The sequence below is a fragment of the Manis pentadactyla genome, chromosome 2, assembly GCF_030020395.1.
Source record: "Manis pentadactyla isolate mManPen7 chromosome 2, mManPen7.hap1, whole genome shotgun sequence".
Lineage (NCBI taxonomy): Eukaryota > Metazoa > Chordata > Mammalia > Pholidota > Manidae > Manis > Manis pentadactyla.
In genome coordinates this window covers 175,507,089-175,520,964 of record NC_080020.1, presented here as the reverse complement: position 1 = coordinate 175,520,964, position 13,876 = coordinate 175,507,089, and the positions used below count along the sequence as shown (strand labels likewise).

Sequence of the window (13,876 nt, the reverse complement as noted above, 5' to 3'; positions counted from 1 at the left end):
CAGGATGTCTTCCCTTTGCAGGACAGTCATTCACAGTGTGGGGGCCTGCTGTGGGCCAGGCACTGAGCAGGGCCTGAGATACCTGGTGCTGGCCTTTGTGGGAATCCCATGCAGGGGGACACCTTTGCTAATTGCAGCCTGCCCTTGGACAGAGACCCAGAAAGTGCTGCTGAACCCCAGACAGACCCTTCTGGTGGGAGTGGTGCTGATGGGAGGCAGCTAGGGGAGGCTGCTAATGGAGGTGTGAGGTGAGTGGGGATGTGTACTGGCAGCAGTCTGCGAGCAGGGAGGGCCCTGAGCTGAGGGGCTGCTGCCTCCTGGGCCTTCCATCATGCTGCCAGCTGAACCTCCAACCCAAGCACAACTAAACTGTGTGAGCTCTGGGCTATTGCTCCCGGGGACTGGCGAAGCTGTGCTTCCAGTGTCCTGATCTGCTTTCCTTGGCATCCCAGCAGCTGACATTAAGGGTAGCCTACTGGGCCCCCCTGGGTCCAGCCCTGTGTACAGCTTCACAGACCCTGAAACTGGGAGCCATTAACCCTGGGATACTAGCACAGCTTGGCCAGGCCAGACGCCTCTCCTGCTGGGAACTTAGGATCCCTGGGTCCGTGCCTGCCCAGGAGGGAGGATTTGCGTCCTTCTGACTGTCCTGGGACACCTTCCCTGTTATTCTGTTTTTCTGTGTGGGGTGTTCTATGTTGGGATATGTGTGTGTTGAGACTGTTTTCTTGATTGATTTTGACTTCTGCCCAGGACTGTGGCTCCTGAAATGTCCACTTTTCCAGCCTCTGGAATAATTCTGAATAAATATGGGGATATATGAATACCACCCCTGACACAACTGCTAACTTCATAGTTTATGTCCAATTTTGCCCTATTTTGCTTGTGTATTATTTCTCTCATAAGATCATTACAGCAAACATTGTTGACCATTTATTATGTGCCTGGTGGTGTGCCTAAGAACATGAAATTATCTCCTTAACAATCACAGCAACTCTCTGAGATAGATACTATAGAATTACCCCAGTTTACAGAGAGACTGGTTCAGAGAGGTTAAGCAGCTTGCCCAAAGCAGCTCACACAGCCAGTAAATGGCAGGGCCAGAATTGGAGCCCAGGAGAATCTGGTTCTAGGGCTTGTATTGAAGTTGTGGCCAAAAGATGGGGTCACTGTATCTTCCTACTAGGGTGGTGGGAGCCAGAGACTGCCCAGTTGTAGCAGGACCTTGGTGAGTCCCCTGGGAGAGTGGATGGACGTGTCTTTCCTGCATGTGTGTGTTATGGATTCTTCTGCTGGGATGGAGTAGAAGAACACCCCGCCTACCTTCAGGATGCATTTCTTTGTTGACCCTTAGTGGCCTTAGTCCTTCCTCTGGGTGAGCTAAGGTCACCTGAGGATGGGGAAGATGGGGCGGTTGGTGACTCTTCTGGCTAGGGAACAGCATGAGCTTGTGATGGGAGCAGGTGTGAGTCTGGGCCGCTTTGAGGAGTGTGTCCTCCCTGAACTGAGGGCAGGGCTTGGGGAAGCAAGTCCTGTTGTTGGATGGGGAAGGTGGGGCAGATCACCAGAGGTCTGACCAGGACCTTTAGGTAGTGGGAGCCCCCAAAGGGTTTGGACTGGGGAGCCAAGTAGTGACTGTGGGTAATGCTGCTGGTTCTGGTTCTGGGTGTGGACAGATCAGAAGTGGGAGGGCAGGTGTCCAGGGAGGTTTCTTGGACAAAGTGTCTGGGGAGGACTTAAGGGTGGGCATATTGTGGAGAGATGGGGCAGAGAAGTGGCTGTGGATCTTGCATTTGGAGGCCCTGGGCCAGAGGAGAGGTGGAGATACCTGGGAAATGTGTGTAGCCAAGTGGAAGTCAGGCGGCCCAGCAGAAAGGCCCTGGGAAGTGGTCACTCTGGATGGGCCTGGGTGGGGTGGGCAGCCATCAGAGGGGAGGCCAGGTTTTCTCTCAGGGGTGTATGTGCTTCTGTATTGGGAAGAAGGACTAGACTAGGGAGTGGGGCAGGTGACAGTGTGGGGAGAGGGGGTGGGGCTTGGAGAAACCCACATGACTGCAGGGGGAGTGGGCAGTACTGGAACATTCAGCTCCCCTCAGCCCTTCTGCTGGGCTCCTGGCTATGGGCTGGTGGGCTGATGCATAGAAAGCCATGTCTGAGGGGCTGGACTGGGGTATGACTGGTGTCTTTCCTATTCTTGTGGGGACCTTGATCCTTGCTAGGTCTCCAAGCCCTCCAAACTCTGCAGGGTCCTGATGAGGGGCTGCAGTGTGGCAGAGGTGGTGGGGAAAACTGCCCCAGGGAGATGGTTTATTATCAAGTGGTTATAGCCCAGGACCAATGAGACTAGGTGAGGGGAATGGCCATCTGGCTTTGTGCACAGTACCCCGACAGACTGGCTTCTGAGCCTTGTAGTGAGCCTACTGAGCCTCCTGCCCCTGTCCCCTTCCCAGCTCATCCCGGGCCCTCTTTCACCCTCAGTGCAGGGGAAGCTGGTGAGAGGAGGAGAGGAGGCAGGGAGCCCCTGCTGGAGCTGGGGCCCAGCTCCGTGCCTGTGCGCACCTGGCACCAGCACCATCTCCAGATCTGCGGGGCTGGGGTTGGGGCAGAGAGGCTAGCCTGGGCCCTCCAGACTTTGGCTTCTCTTAACTCGGCCCAGCGGGCAGACCCCCACTGGGTTCTCCCAGAGAGCCTTAGGGTCCTTCCTTCTAGCAAAGTCTAACCTCTTGAGCTGGAACAACTCAAAATTCCATTCTGGCTTGTCTGGCCTCCACTAGAGAAGGAGAAGGATTTCCCTGTGGACTTGACTTCAGAGTCTGGGGATGCTGTAGGAGAGGACACACTGCTCTAGAGTAGAATTAGAGGCTGATGGCCCACCTCTTGGGCGGCCAAGGGGTTTATCTAGAGGTCTCCCACTCAGGAGACCCAACTCTCTGGACTAGTATCCCTGCCACCCCCAGGCTCTGAGGTCAGAATCTGCCATGACCAGCTCTGTTTGCAGGGCGGCGTGGTGGATGACAAGAGTGAAGATGCCATGTCTGTGTCTACCTTGAGCTTTGGGGTGAACAGACCCACAATTTCCTGCATCTTCGACTGTAAGTGCTGCTTGGAGGTACCCAGAGGGTTCTGTGAGTGGGTGTGTGACCTTCCACTCACGTCTGTATGAGGTCCCATGTTGTGTTTGCTTGTGTATGTGGGGGTGTGAAGAACTGAACCTGTGGCTTTGTTTTGGGGATCAGTGTCTTTTGGCGTGTGTGTGTGTACCCGTGTGCCCACACACCTGTCTCAGCAAGGTGTGTGCCTCTACTTGGAGCTTGAAACGGGGCATGCAAGGCCCATGCATTCTGCTGCCTCTGTCGTCTATCTGTTTGGCTCTCCTCCTCCTCCTCTGTCCCTTCTTCCCAACTCTGCCAGGTCCCAGGGCATGTCACTCAGGCCTCTATCTGAGCTGTGGTCTGTTCTGATCCTGTGAGTGACTCACTGCTGCACTGTGTGACTTGTGTCATTTCTCAGCCCCTCTGTCAGCTGCCCTTCCACTTTCCCCTCCTGTCCCAGCTCGTGGCCACCTACAGCCCCTCACTGGGTATCTGTTTCTTCCTTGGTGCAGATGGGAACCGCTACCATCTACGCTGCTACATGTACCAGGCCCGGGACCTGCCCGCCATGGACAAGGACTCTTTTTCTGGTAGGTGGGAGAAAGGAGGAGAGCCCGGGAGCAGGGGCTGAGAGCTGGGAACCATGCCAGCAGGCCTCGGGCCATGGGGGAGATGGCCCAGAGCTGCTCCTGCGGGTGGGGACTGTGCTTGTTGGGTTTGTGGAGGCGGCTGCTGTTGCCGGGGTCCAGTAGCCTGTCTGATCCCTCTGCAGGCTTTGGCTTTGTTGGCTGTGCCTTCCTCCTGAAAGCCCCTCTGGCCTTGGCCCCCAGGACCCCTTTCTCTCCTGGGTCTCCTTCTCAGGTGCTTCATTGCCCTTAAAGGCTGATACTCCTGAGTCTGTCTATGTTCTCTTCTTTGGGCACTGCCCCCCACCCATCCTGGCCTCCAGTGACCACTCATGCCAGGGAAGCTCCTGGGTCTTTAGTTTCTAGGAGCCCCTTATGTCCAGCCACATGTTAGGTCTCTCCTCCTGGATGCTTCAAAGGTACCTCAGTTCATCCTGTCCAAATTGGACTCCTTGTGACCCACACTCTCCACTCCAACCTGGCTCCAGGTCTCCTCCATGTTTCTCCCTCTGGTGCTGGTGTCCCACCAGCGTGCGTCTCTTACCCATCGGGTTGGCAACCATCAGTCATCCAGTCCTGTTGATTCTGGCTCCTGAGTCTCTCTTGGAGATGCTCCTGAGAACTGGCTGCTTCCCATCTGGCTACTCTGGTCATGTCCTGGCCTCCTGCTACCTTCCACGCTGCCTCAGACAGATCTGGTCACATCACTCCCCTGATTTCAAACATTGACACTGACAAATAAATCCCCAACTCTTCAGCCTGGAAGACGCCTTTGTCACCTGCCTGCTGCGACTTGCCGCTCTCATCTTTCTGGAGTTCCCCTCTGTTCACCAGCTCTGGCCTCACCGACTTCTGTCAGTGTGTGTCCAGCTCTTCCATATTCCTGGCCTTTGTACTCTGTGTTCATTCTGCCTAGAATGCATTCCCTCCCTATTTTTAACCCAGCAAACACCTACTCATCTATCAACACCCAGCCCAGATGCCCTCCAACTCTTCCCCACTCAGAGCTGGTCGTTGCTTCCTCAGCGCTTGGCCAGTGCCTCGCTGATGCTTCTCACAGAGCCCTGGCCCACTGCACAGATGCGTTGCCGTCTGTCTCTGCCACATCCTTCCCACTCTGACTGTGAGCTCCTCCAGGAAGGGGGCACTGACTTATCTTTGAACCTGTAGCACTTAATATCACACCTGTTAAGTGCTCACTGTGAGCCCCAGCACATTATTGACATTATTTCATGTAACCGTTACAGCTCTCCTATGGAGTGGGTATTTAATATCCCCATTTTTCAGGTAAAGAAACTGAAACTTAGGTAACTTAACTAAATTGCTTGTGTTAAAATAGTGATAAGTGACATATCACCCTTCAATGAGGATGACCTTCTGTTCACAGAATGGCTTTGCAGCTTATAGCCATCTGCCTGACCTCCTCTCTGGCCCCTCTCCTGCTCCAAGTGGGGGACCGCTCTGGTTCCTCCTCCCCAGCAGCTATGCCTCCCCACGTTTCTCTCCTCTCAGTGACCTGTTCTCCAGCCCAGTGCAGCCAGGCATGGGGTGGATGGAGCCATTTCTCTTCTGAGCTTCGGGTCCCAAGTTCTGAGAGTGCCCTCTGCAAAGTATACGCAAAATCAACATGCAGGGACTGGCAGGCTGTAGGCAGCTATCTGCAGCTGAAAATTCCTGGGAGACTTTGCCAGGATGCTTTCTGACAATTAGAACATATGTACCTTGAGAAAAAATAAGCGGCTAATCCACAACCTTGCCAGCTTTTCCTCTGGGGGAGGGTGTGGGAGGTGGGGTTGTAGGTGGCGGGTTCCTGTAGGTGGTCAGGGGCGAGGTGGGGCCTGAGTGGAAGGTCCCTTATCCTCTGTGGGCCATGCTGGCCAAGGACCTGCAGGGAGGGAACTCCTCCAAGGAACCCTTGCTAGCTGCCAGCGCGCACTCTGCTCCTGGCAGCACATGGTCAGCCTGGTACTGGCCTCTGGGAGACGTCACACTTTCCATCCCAGCTCCACCTCCTCCCCCAGATAAACATCCCTTGAGCTTTGAGGGCACTGCTCAGGGCTTCCTCAGAGGCCACTGGCTGCTGAATGAAAGGCTTGATTGAGCAGCTGCTGGAAAGGAAAACAGCAGCCAACACGGGTGAACCTATAAAACCCAGTGTTTATTTTCACTCCCAAACCCTAAACCAAAGCAATTTCTCCCCTGGAACTGACCCTGGGGTGGCTGGCGGCCGGAGGCTGTGCATGGCCGCCGGCTGGCATTTCTCTGAGGAAACCCATGTGTGAATCCAGAATGTCTGGGGCCAGGGGAAGGTCCAGCATAGAGTCTGTCCCTGGTATCATCTTCCAGCCTGCTGCCCAGTGTCTGGGTGGAGAAGTCCTTCTCAGGAAGGACTCCATTGACTCTGACCTGTGGTGTTCTGGGCCTTTCCCCACAGTGGTGGCCTCCCATGGCTGAGTGGGCTGCCTGTCCCCTGTATTGTGGGCTTTGGGCTGCGCAGTGGCCAGAGCTTTGTCTACTTGGTTCTCCCTGGTGAGGGTTTGGGTCCCACACAGGAATTGCCCAGGAACTACTTGCCAAACAATATTAAACTCAGTCAGGAAAGGGAGACTTGTGGAGATCCTACTGTCCAGGCTGCCTGAGGATTTTGCCTTGGGTGGGGTTCGAGTACACAGCCAGCATCAATTTGGACCACTGAGAGGGCATGTGTGTAGGGTGGTTATGAGTGTGTGTGGCCTGTGTAGTGATTAGGCATAAAAAATGTAAAATGATGCTTGAGTCAAATGACTTCTCTTTGATAATTCTCTTCTGGGGTTGCCACTGCTTGGTGGACATCTGGAGTTTGTGCTGGGTTTACTTTGAATGGAAGAGATCTGATGCAAAGGCTTAGAAATCACATCCTCAACGCCATACCTAGTGGGCATCATTCCTTCCCTGAGAGGCAGCCTGAGCTGAGTTGCTCTTCACTGTGGACTGATAATTCTCAGAGGGAATCAAGGAGGAAGTGGTCTACTTTGCCAAATGGTCCCCCAGGGAATTCTGCTCTGCCCCTCCCCCAGCTGGGAACCTCCACTGCGGCTGAAGGAGCCATAAGCTCTGCTTGCAGAGCTGCCACCAGGACCAACAACCCTTGGGCAGCTCTGTTGTGAGGTCACCATGCTGCAGATGGTGTGGGTGAGGGACCCAGAAGCTCCTCTTTGAGAGTCTCACAGGTCAGCGGGCTCAGGGGCCTGACTTGCTGGGGCTAATCAAGCAGCTGAGAGATGATAAGTGGACCAGATGCCAGGTTATTCATTTACAGGGTGGGGTATCTGTCAAGAAAGCAGGAAGTCCTGTGCCCTCCTTGTTGGCCCTGTGGTTCCTAGAAGGTCAAAGCTGTGTGCCAGCTGGGTGGCCCTGAGGGTTTTCTGCCAGGCCTGGCCACAGTGAGGGCTGAAGAACTGCAGCGGCCCCACAGCCCAGATCTCCTTATGGGTACCAGTGCCTTAGTTTCCCCCAGATCCAGACCCTGTCCTGGTTGGGCTGGGAAGTTCTAGCTTTTGGGTTTCACGTGTCTGGCCTCCAGTCACGGCCCTGCCCCTCTCTAGAAGCATGCTTTCTGTTAAGGTTGGCTCTGGTTGGGGGAATTCTCCTGCTGAGCTTAAGGAGCTATTTTCCAAGGTGCATTGGACGCTTGTGAAATGCTCCACTTCAAAAGGGTTCCTGAGCAGGAGAGACTGGGAAACATGGCACACTTAGAGATTTACAGCGCACAGTGGCATGGAAAGGCTCTGAGGAGGCTGAAGGAAAAGAGGCTGTTGGACCTATTTAAGTGCTCATTAGCTCCCCAGAGAACTCACGTTTCAAAGAACACATTTTGGGAGACACTGATCTACAGGATCCAGTCCAAATTGCTCAGCATGAGTCCAGGACCGTTGTGACTGGCTCTGCCTCCTCCTCCTCCTCCCTCCTCCTCTGTCCCCGCCGCCCCCCACCTCAGCCTGCCCAGCAGTTTGCTCTTTCCCAGGTGCCTGTGCTCCTGGGTGCCTTTGGCTAGAAGGTGTCCTTTTCCTTGATCTGCCTTGGTTAACTAACCTCTTTGCTTTTGAGACTCAGGGTAGGAGACTGCCTTTGGGGAACCTGACTTGATACCACTAGGCTACACTGGGGTCCTCCCCCACCCCCCAGCACCTTATACTCTCTGTTGTTAAGTTGCACATCACCTTTTATTATTGTTGCTGTTTAGTCACCATCTCCAACTAGTAGTCGTGATCCTATGAGCCTACATTGTATCTCATTTACTTTTATAATCCTAGCACCATGCTTACCTACCACATGCTTGCCAGTCAGTGACTATATATTGAATGAATGATGGAGTACAAATAACTCAGGAGTGAACATCTTTGCACATACAGCTTTTTGGTTAATTTGGGTGATCCCCAGGAATATGGGAAGCAGGGTATACACAGTTTTATGTTTTTCAGGGCATACTGCCCAGTTGCTTTCCTTAAGAGTTTCTGAATTGTTTCTGGCAATAAAGGAGAGTACCTATTTCATCAAATATTTGCCAACACTGGGTCTTACAATTCTAAAGAGTTTTTCTTAATTTTACAGGAAAAGTATTACTCTATTGTAGCTTTCATTTGCACTGCCTTACTGGTCGTGATCTTCTCCACTCTTTCTAAAGGGCCCTTTGCCTGTGAGTAGCATGGTAGAAGGGGCACTAGGCCAGAAGTCAGGGGAGCTAGCCCCCCCCACTCCCACCGTGTTTGAGCGTCGGCAAGCGACTTGGTCTTCCTGGGGGAAGCTCCCTCTTCTGACAAGTTGGTGGCACTGCTTGCCCTGTCCCCCATCCCGGTGGTCTGAATTGGTTGGTGGGAAGGCCCCTGAAGAAAGCTTAGTGTATTTTGAGTGTGGAAGTGTCCTCCCTGGAGCTCCAGGAAGGTCTGAGCAACAGCGCTCCTGAGCAGGGCTCCATATCCAGCAAAAGATCACCTGCCTGGGGCCTCTTATGACAGAGTCCAGTAGAACCTTGTGTGTTCCTGGCTGGAGCTTCCCAGGGCAGCTGGGGGTTCTTTACAGGGCTTCGATCCAGCCACATTCCGCCACAGTTCTGGGGGTGCTCTGTACAGCTTGGTGGGTGAGGCCAGAGGGCTAATGCTACCCCTGTCCTGTAGGAGCGGTCCTGGGGGGCCTGCTTAAGCTGGGGTGGACAGGGGCAAGCCAGCCCCTCAACTTTCTTAAGATCTGCTTCTCTCTCCTCTCGGCACCCCTGGAAGAGAGATGTGTCCGTGCATCTGTCTGGCTTCCCTTCATCTGACCACCTCGCTTCAGCAACACCTCACCAGCCTTGTTTCTTTTTCTTGGAGGGGCTGGGCCCTGTTGGGGGAGAAGCCAGGCCCTAGCACACAGTAGCCCAGTGTCTGAGGCCCTGGGCCTCCAGACCTGCTCTTTACAATGCCTTTGTTGTGTGTGTTTTCCTCCCATGGGCGGGTGGGGTGTATATGTGGGTCTGGGTGATTTTTGTTTGAAAGCCACCCCCTCCCCGTTCCCCCAGTGCTGAGCTCATTGCTTGTGCTGATGGGGCTGCTGGAAGGAGTTGGCCTTTGGAGGGGCTGGGGCAACGTGGGGGGTGCTGCCAGCACCAATACAGTGCGCACAGCCGCCACAATGTGCAATTGTGATCTTTGTGTAAACGTGGTCGGTCTGGGGCCCAAGCGCTTATAAAAATAAAGCATTGGGAAGCACAAGAGGGGTGGGAACAAAAGGGGCTTTTTTGCCGGCTCTCTAATATGGTTTTGTTTATCGGAACGCGCCTCTTTCCCTTACTGGAACCAGGGAGAGGTTCTCTGCCGTGCTTGGAGCTGATGGTATCACAGCCAGACGGTTTCATTAAATGCACAGACGCCGCTGGGCCCTGCCAGGGCAGAACGGGAAGGGCCCGGGGCCAGCCCTGCCAGGGCTGGTGCATGGAAGGGGAGCCCCATGCCAGGGAGGCTCCCATCAGATGGGGATGGAGAGACATGGTGGGCATGGCTCCCCTGCCCCTTCCCTTGCCCAGGGCCTCTCATTGCTCTCTTCTACCCCCAGAATCAGGTTCAAAAAAATTTCCTGCAGGAAGTCCTCGAGGACTGACCCCATTGTGCTTTTGTACCTGAAGGCTTATGAGCTGGTCCCAGGGTGGTGGCTGCCTCCTGTTAGCCAAACCTAACATTGTTCAGTGAGTGCCCGTAGCTTCTGCCTCCAGAAGCTAAACCCTTAAATCTCCAAACCCTTCAAACTAGCCTCTCGGGCAACAGCCAGAATCATGGACCCTGCTCTCCCCATTCCCTGTTGAAACCTTCCCATTGCCCACCCCAGCCTTCTCACATCTTTTATGGGTCACACTGCCACCTCCTGTGCAGTGGCCCTGGCATGATATTTGGTCTCCTTATGGTGGGGGAGCCTGTCTTGCTTTCCTGCCCTTTGGGGGGAAGCTCTGTCTCCCCATCTCAGCCCCAGTACTTAATTTCTAGTGCTGAGGCCCTCTTGAGATCACACAGGGAGTTAGGAGCAGTGCCAGGGCTAGACTATGGGGCTCAGAGGATGCAAGGCACTGCAGGATATAGCAGGTGCCAAGGGTACAGGGCATTTGGGCTCAGCCTTCCCAGATATCTAGCAACCAGATGCCAGCCTCCTGCATCCCCAGACTTCCCTGTCCATTACCCTCTGTGATCTGGCACTTTGAGTCTTACAAAATAGCAGCAAATGACCCCGTGCCCAGTCTGACGTTCTAATGAGAGAAATTGGAGGATGTCCCTTCCCCAAACCCTTTGCTTCTGTCCCAGATTCCATGCACACAGTCCCATAGGACCTTCTGCATTGGTGTCCGAAGTGTGGCCCCAGAAGGCAGCCTGAGCACCACCTGGGAACTTGTTGGAAATGCAAATGCAAATGCAAAACAGAGTTCTCACACCCCACCCTGGACCTGATGGATGAGTCTCTGTGGGTAGAGCCCCACAGTCTGTGTAAGCCTTCCAGGAGATTCTGTTGCATGCTCACGTTTGAGATACTGCTCTAGAATCTTCTCTAGTGATACACACCAACTTCCATTTGGGACTGGGCAGAGGGAGTGACCAGTGGGTGGGTCCCATGTTAACATGGCGGCTGGGAAGGCGTTTGGGGCACGGGGAACCTAAGATCCCTGTAGCAACCTGTGGGAAAATCCCATCCCTGCAAGGACCTTAGGCTTCCTCTTACACTAGCTTTAGGGTCCATGTGCTTTTCTCTAGCAGCCTGGCCATCCAGACCACCACCATCTCTACCTGAACCCTTGCAGTAGCCTAATAACTAGTCTCCCTGCACCCACTTCTGTCCCCTCCAGTCTGTTCTCCATGTGGCAGCCAGGGTGAGCTAGCTGAAATGCAGACCTAGGCACCAGTCTTATGGCTCTACTCTCTCTTCTTCAAGGAAGCTAGGTCCCTCCACCTCACCTTATTTCCATTCTTCAAATCACTTATCAGAATTGCAGTTTCAGGTTTGCGTATATGAATTATGATTTTGCTCCAATTGCTTTCTAGTTCCTAGTACCTAGCCCCTAGCCTGGCATGCAGAGGCACTCAATAAATGTTTGTTGGATGAATGAATGAGTGAATGAATGAATGCACCATGCAGGCACTCATTTCCTCCAGCTGGACCTTGCCCCCAGCAGCCAGCCCAGGAAGAAGCCCAGAAGGGGAAGTCCTGTGGACCTTTGTGCCCATTCTCCTGACCTCAGCTCCATTACCCTCTGTGGCCCACTAGGTGGCCTCACAGAGGGCGGGGAGGGTCCCCAGGGAATTGGGCTTCAGCCTGAATGTTGGTTGTTCCAGAGTGGCAGCCATAGTTCTGCTCAGCATTGTGGCCCGCGTGACTCCTGAGCACACAGCTCTCATGGTCTCTGCTGTGCCCTGTCTCTCTTCCCTGTATCTGGCCCGCACAGACCCCTATGCGATCGTCTCCTTCCTGCATCAGAGCCAGAAGACAGTGGTGGCAAAGAATACCCTGAACCCCACCTGGGACCAGACACTCATCTTCTATGAGATTGAGATCTTTGGCGAGCCAGCCAGCATTGCTGAGCAGCCACCCAGCATCGTGGTGGAGCTGTATGACCATGACACCTACGTGAGTCTGCCTGCCTCCCTCCCTCCCTTGTCCCCTCACTGCCCCTCAACCCCAGGGGCCCAGGGGGAAATGGTGCTGTGAGGGACTAGTCCCCAACCAGATGGGTACTCCCCAGTCTGGGACTGATGGCCTCTCACCTGACCTCACAGGCTACAGAGTGGTGAAAAGTATTTTAGAGTAATTAAAAACAGATTGCTAGCACATGTGCTGTGCCTGAAGCAGAGCAAGGGGACAGATCTGGAATGGGTGTTTGGCTATGGGTCAGGAGCCTGGGTTTTTTGCTGCCTGTAACTTGCTCATAAGATCCCAGGCCAGACACATCTTCCTATCGAGAGAGCTGCACTGACTCCCAAAACATTTATCAAACACTTGTGTCCTGGGCTGAGTGGCTCCTCACTTGGGGTTCCCAGTCTAGTGGGGACTGGGAGTCCCCCAGAGAGAGTGGAGAACCCTCCAGGGAGATGGTGATGGGAGGCGATGGAAATGCTCTGTGGTTGTGCTGTTCAAAATGGGAGCTGCCAGCATATTCGACTGGCAGTTGGGGAACCAGTGTGATATTGGGGTGTGGGGGTGAGGCAGAGAGACAGTATGGGGGTGGGTGGAGGGCAGAGAAGGGAGGGGTCAGGCTAGGAAGGGGGAGAAAGGGGTGTGAGACCAGGGGAGCAGGGGAGTGACAGGGACAGAGCAACATTTTAGGAAGAGGAGAGAAGAGAGGGACTGTTGGCTGATGGTGCATGTGGTGAAGAGGCCCAGCCTCTTTGGGGGTGGCAGTGGATAAAAGGGGGGTCAGAGTTTGGAAGATGCTTCCAGAAAGAGTTGCCATGACTGAATGTCAGGTGCTCTGGGAGGGTGTGGTGACCAGTGGATAGGGGAAGGTGATGCTGTTTAGGGCACCCTACCAGGTGGTGGGGGCCAGCTAGCAGTGGCCAACACAGGCCTGGGCTGGGTCAAATATGAGCAATCCCCTTGGAAGGAAAAGCTGGCTCCAATGTGCAACTTGAGGGAGAGTCTCTTTGGGGCCATTTGGGGAAGAGCACAGAACCTGGCACCTTTGGGGCAGGACCAGGAGGATGCTGGGCTAAGGAGCTAAGCAGGAGGAGCAGGTGCAAATGTTGCTGCAGGGAGGGCTGAGAGGCCAACAGGACACATTCCCTCTCTTCCAATAGCATCCTACCTCTCCTTTTAAGATGTGGCTCTGACTCTCTCTCCCCTGCAGGCCATGCCTAGGGGGATCCCAGGGAGAGAAGATCCAGGACCCCTTATGGGTGGGTGGGCTCCAAGGTCCTGGGGGAGATCAGAGCCGTGCTCATTGTTAATGTAGTCGAACGAATCTGTCCCTGGTAGCAAATACCCACTGTCCTGAGCTCCTGCTGTCCTGGCTGCCCAGGCTCTGCAAGGACTCCTCTCCCCACAAGCTTTCCACAACCCAGAAACTAAAGGGACCATGCCTGGCCCAGAGGAGCCTCCAGGACCCCTTCCAGTGCTCCACCCGGAGTGGTCAGTGCTGGACTGTCACCTGCTGATATGGGCAGTCAGGCAAGAGCTGCTGGCTGCTCCAGAACAGCTCATGGGGATGTCCCCAAGAATGATGTGACTGCAGGTTGGGAGGCTTCCCAGTCCTGCTCCAGGTCTCTCCAGATGAGGGCCTTGGGCAAGGCACCAGGGCTTGTGAGGGCTGTGGCATCGTTGGGCTGAGACCTAGGCCCTGCCCGCTGCCCCTGCCCTCGGGAAAGCTAACCGCAAGGCCAGGAAGGCCACAGAGGCCCAGGTCAGAGGGCTGAGCTTGGGCAGGGCTGTGAGTGAGGGCTGATAAGGGTAGAGGGCACTATGATGGGGGAAATGGCCCATGCAAAAGCCAGGGGACCCAGCAGGCTAGAGTAGAGGAGTCGGGAGAATGAGGCAGGGTGGGAGAGGTGAGCAGGTTCCAGTGAGAGGGCGTTCTCTGTGGGGAGGATATTTGGACTCTATCCTCTAGGCAGTGGAGGACTCTATCCTCAGGAAGGTACCTGAGCAAAGGAATGATAAGACGAAAGTATCATT

At 54.5% G+C, this 13,876-nt stretch overlaps 1 protein-coding gene and 1 long non-coding RNA gene across 22 annotated transcripts in view; one reads left to right on the top strand and one right to left on the bottom strand.

Moving 5' to 3' along the window:
• Nucleotides 1–13,876, bottom strand: part of LOC130682574 (uncharacterized) — a 252,916-nt gene that overhangs the window by 78,999 nt on the left and 160,041 nt on the right. The gene's annotated exons all lie outside the window — the stretch shown is intronic.
• Nucleotides 1–13,876, top strand: part of DYSF (dysferlin) — a 224,339-nt gene that overhangs the window by 129,449 nt on the left and 81,014 nt on the right. For all 21 annotated transcript variants that reach the window (XM_036908364.2, XM_036908361.2, XM_036908363.2 and 18 more), the window contains 3 exons: nt 2,999–3,092; nt 3,605–3,682; nt 11,655–11,836. In XM_036908364.2, coding sequence (XP_036764259.2) covers nt 2,999–3,092; nt 3,605–3,682; nt 11,655–11,836 — 354 coding nt within the window. The remainder of the gene's footprint in view (nt 1–2,998; nt 3,093–3,604; nt 3,683–11,654; nt 11,837–13,876) is intronic.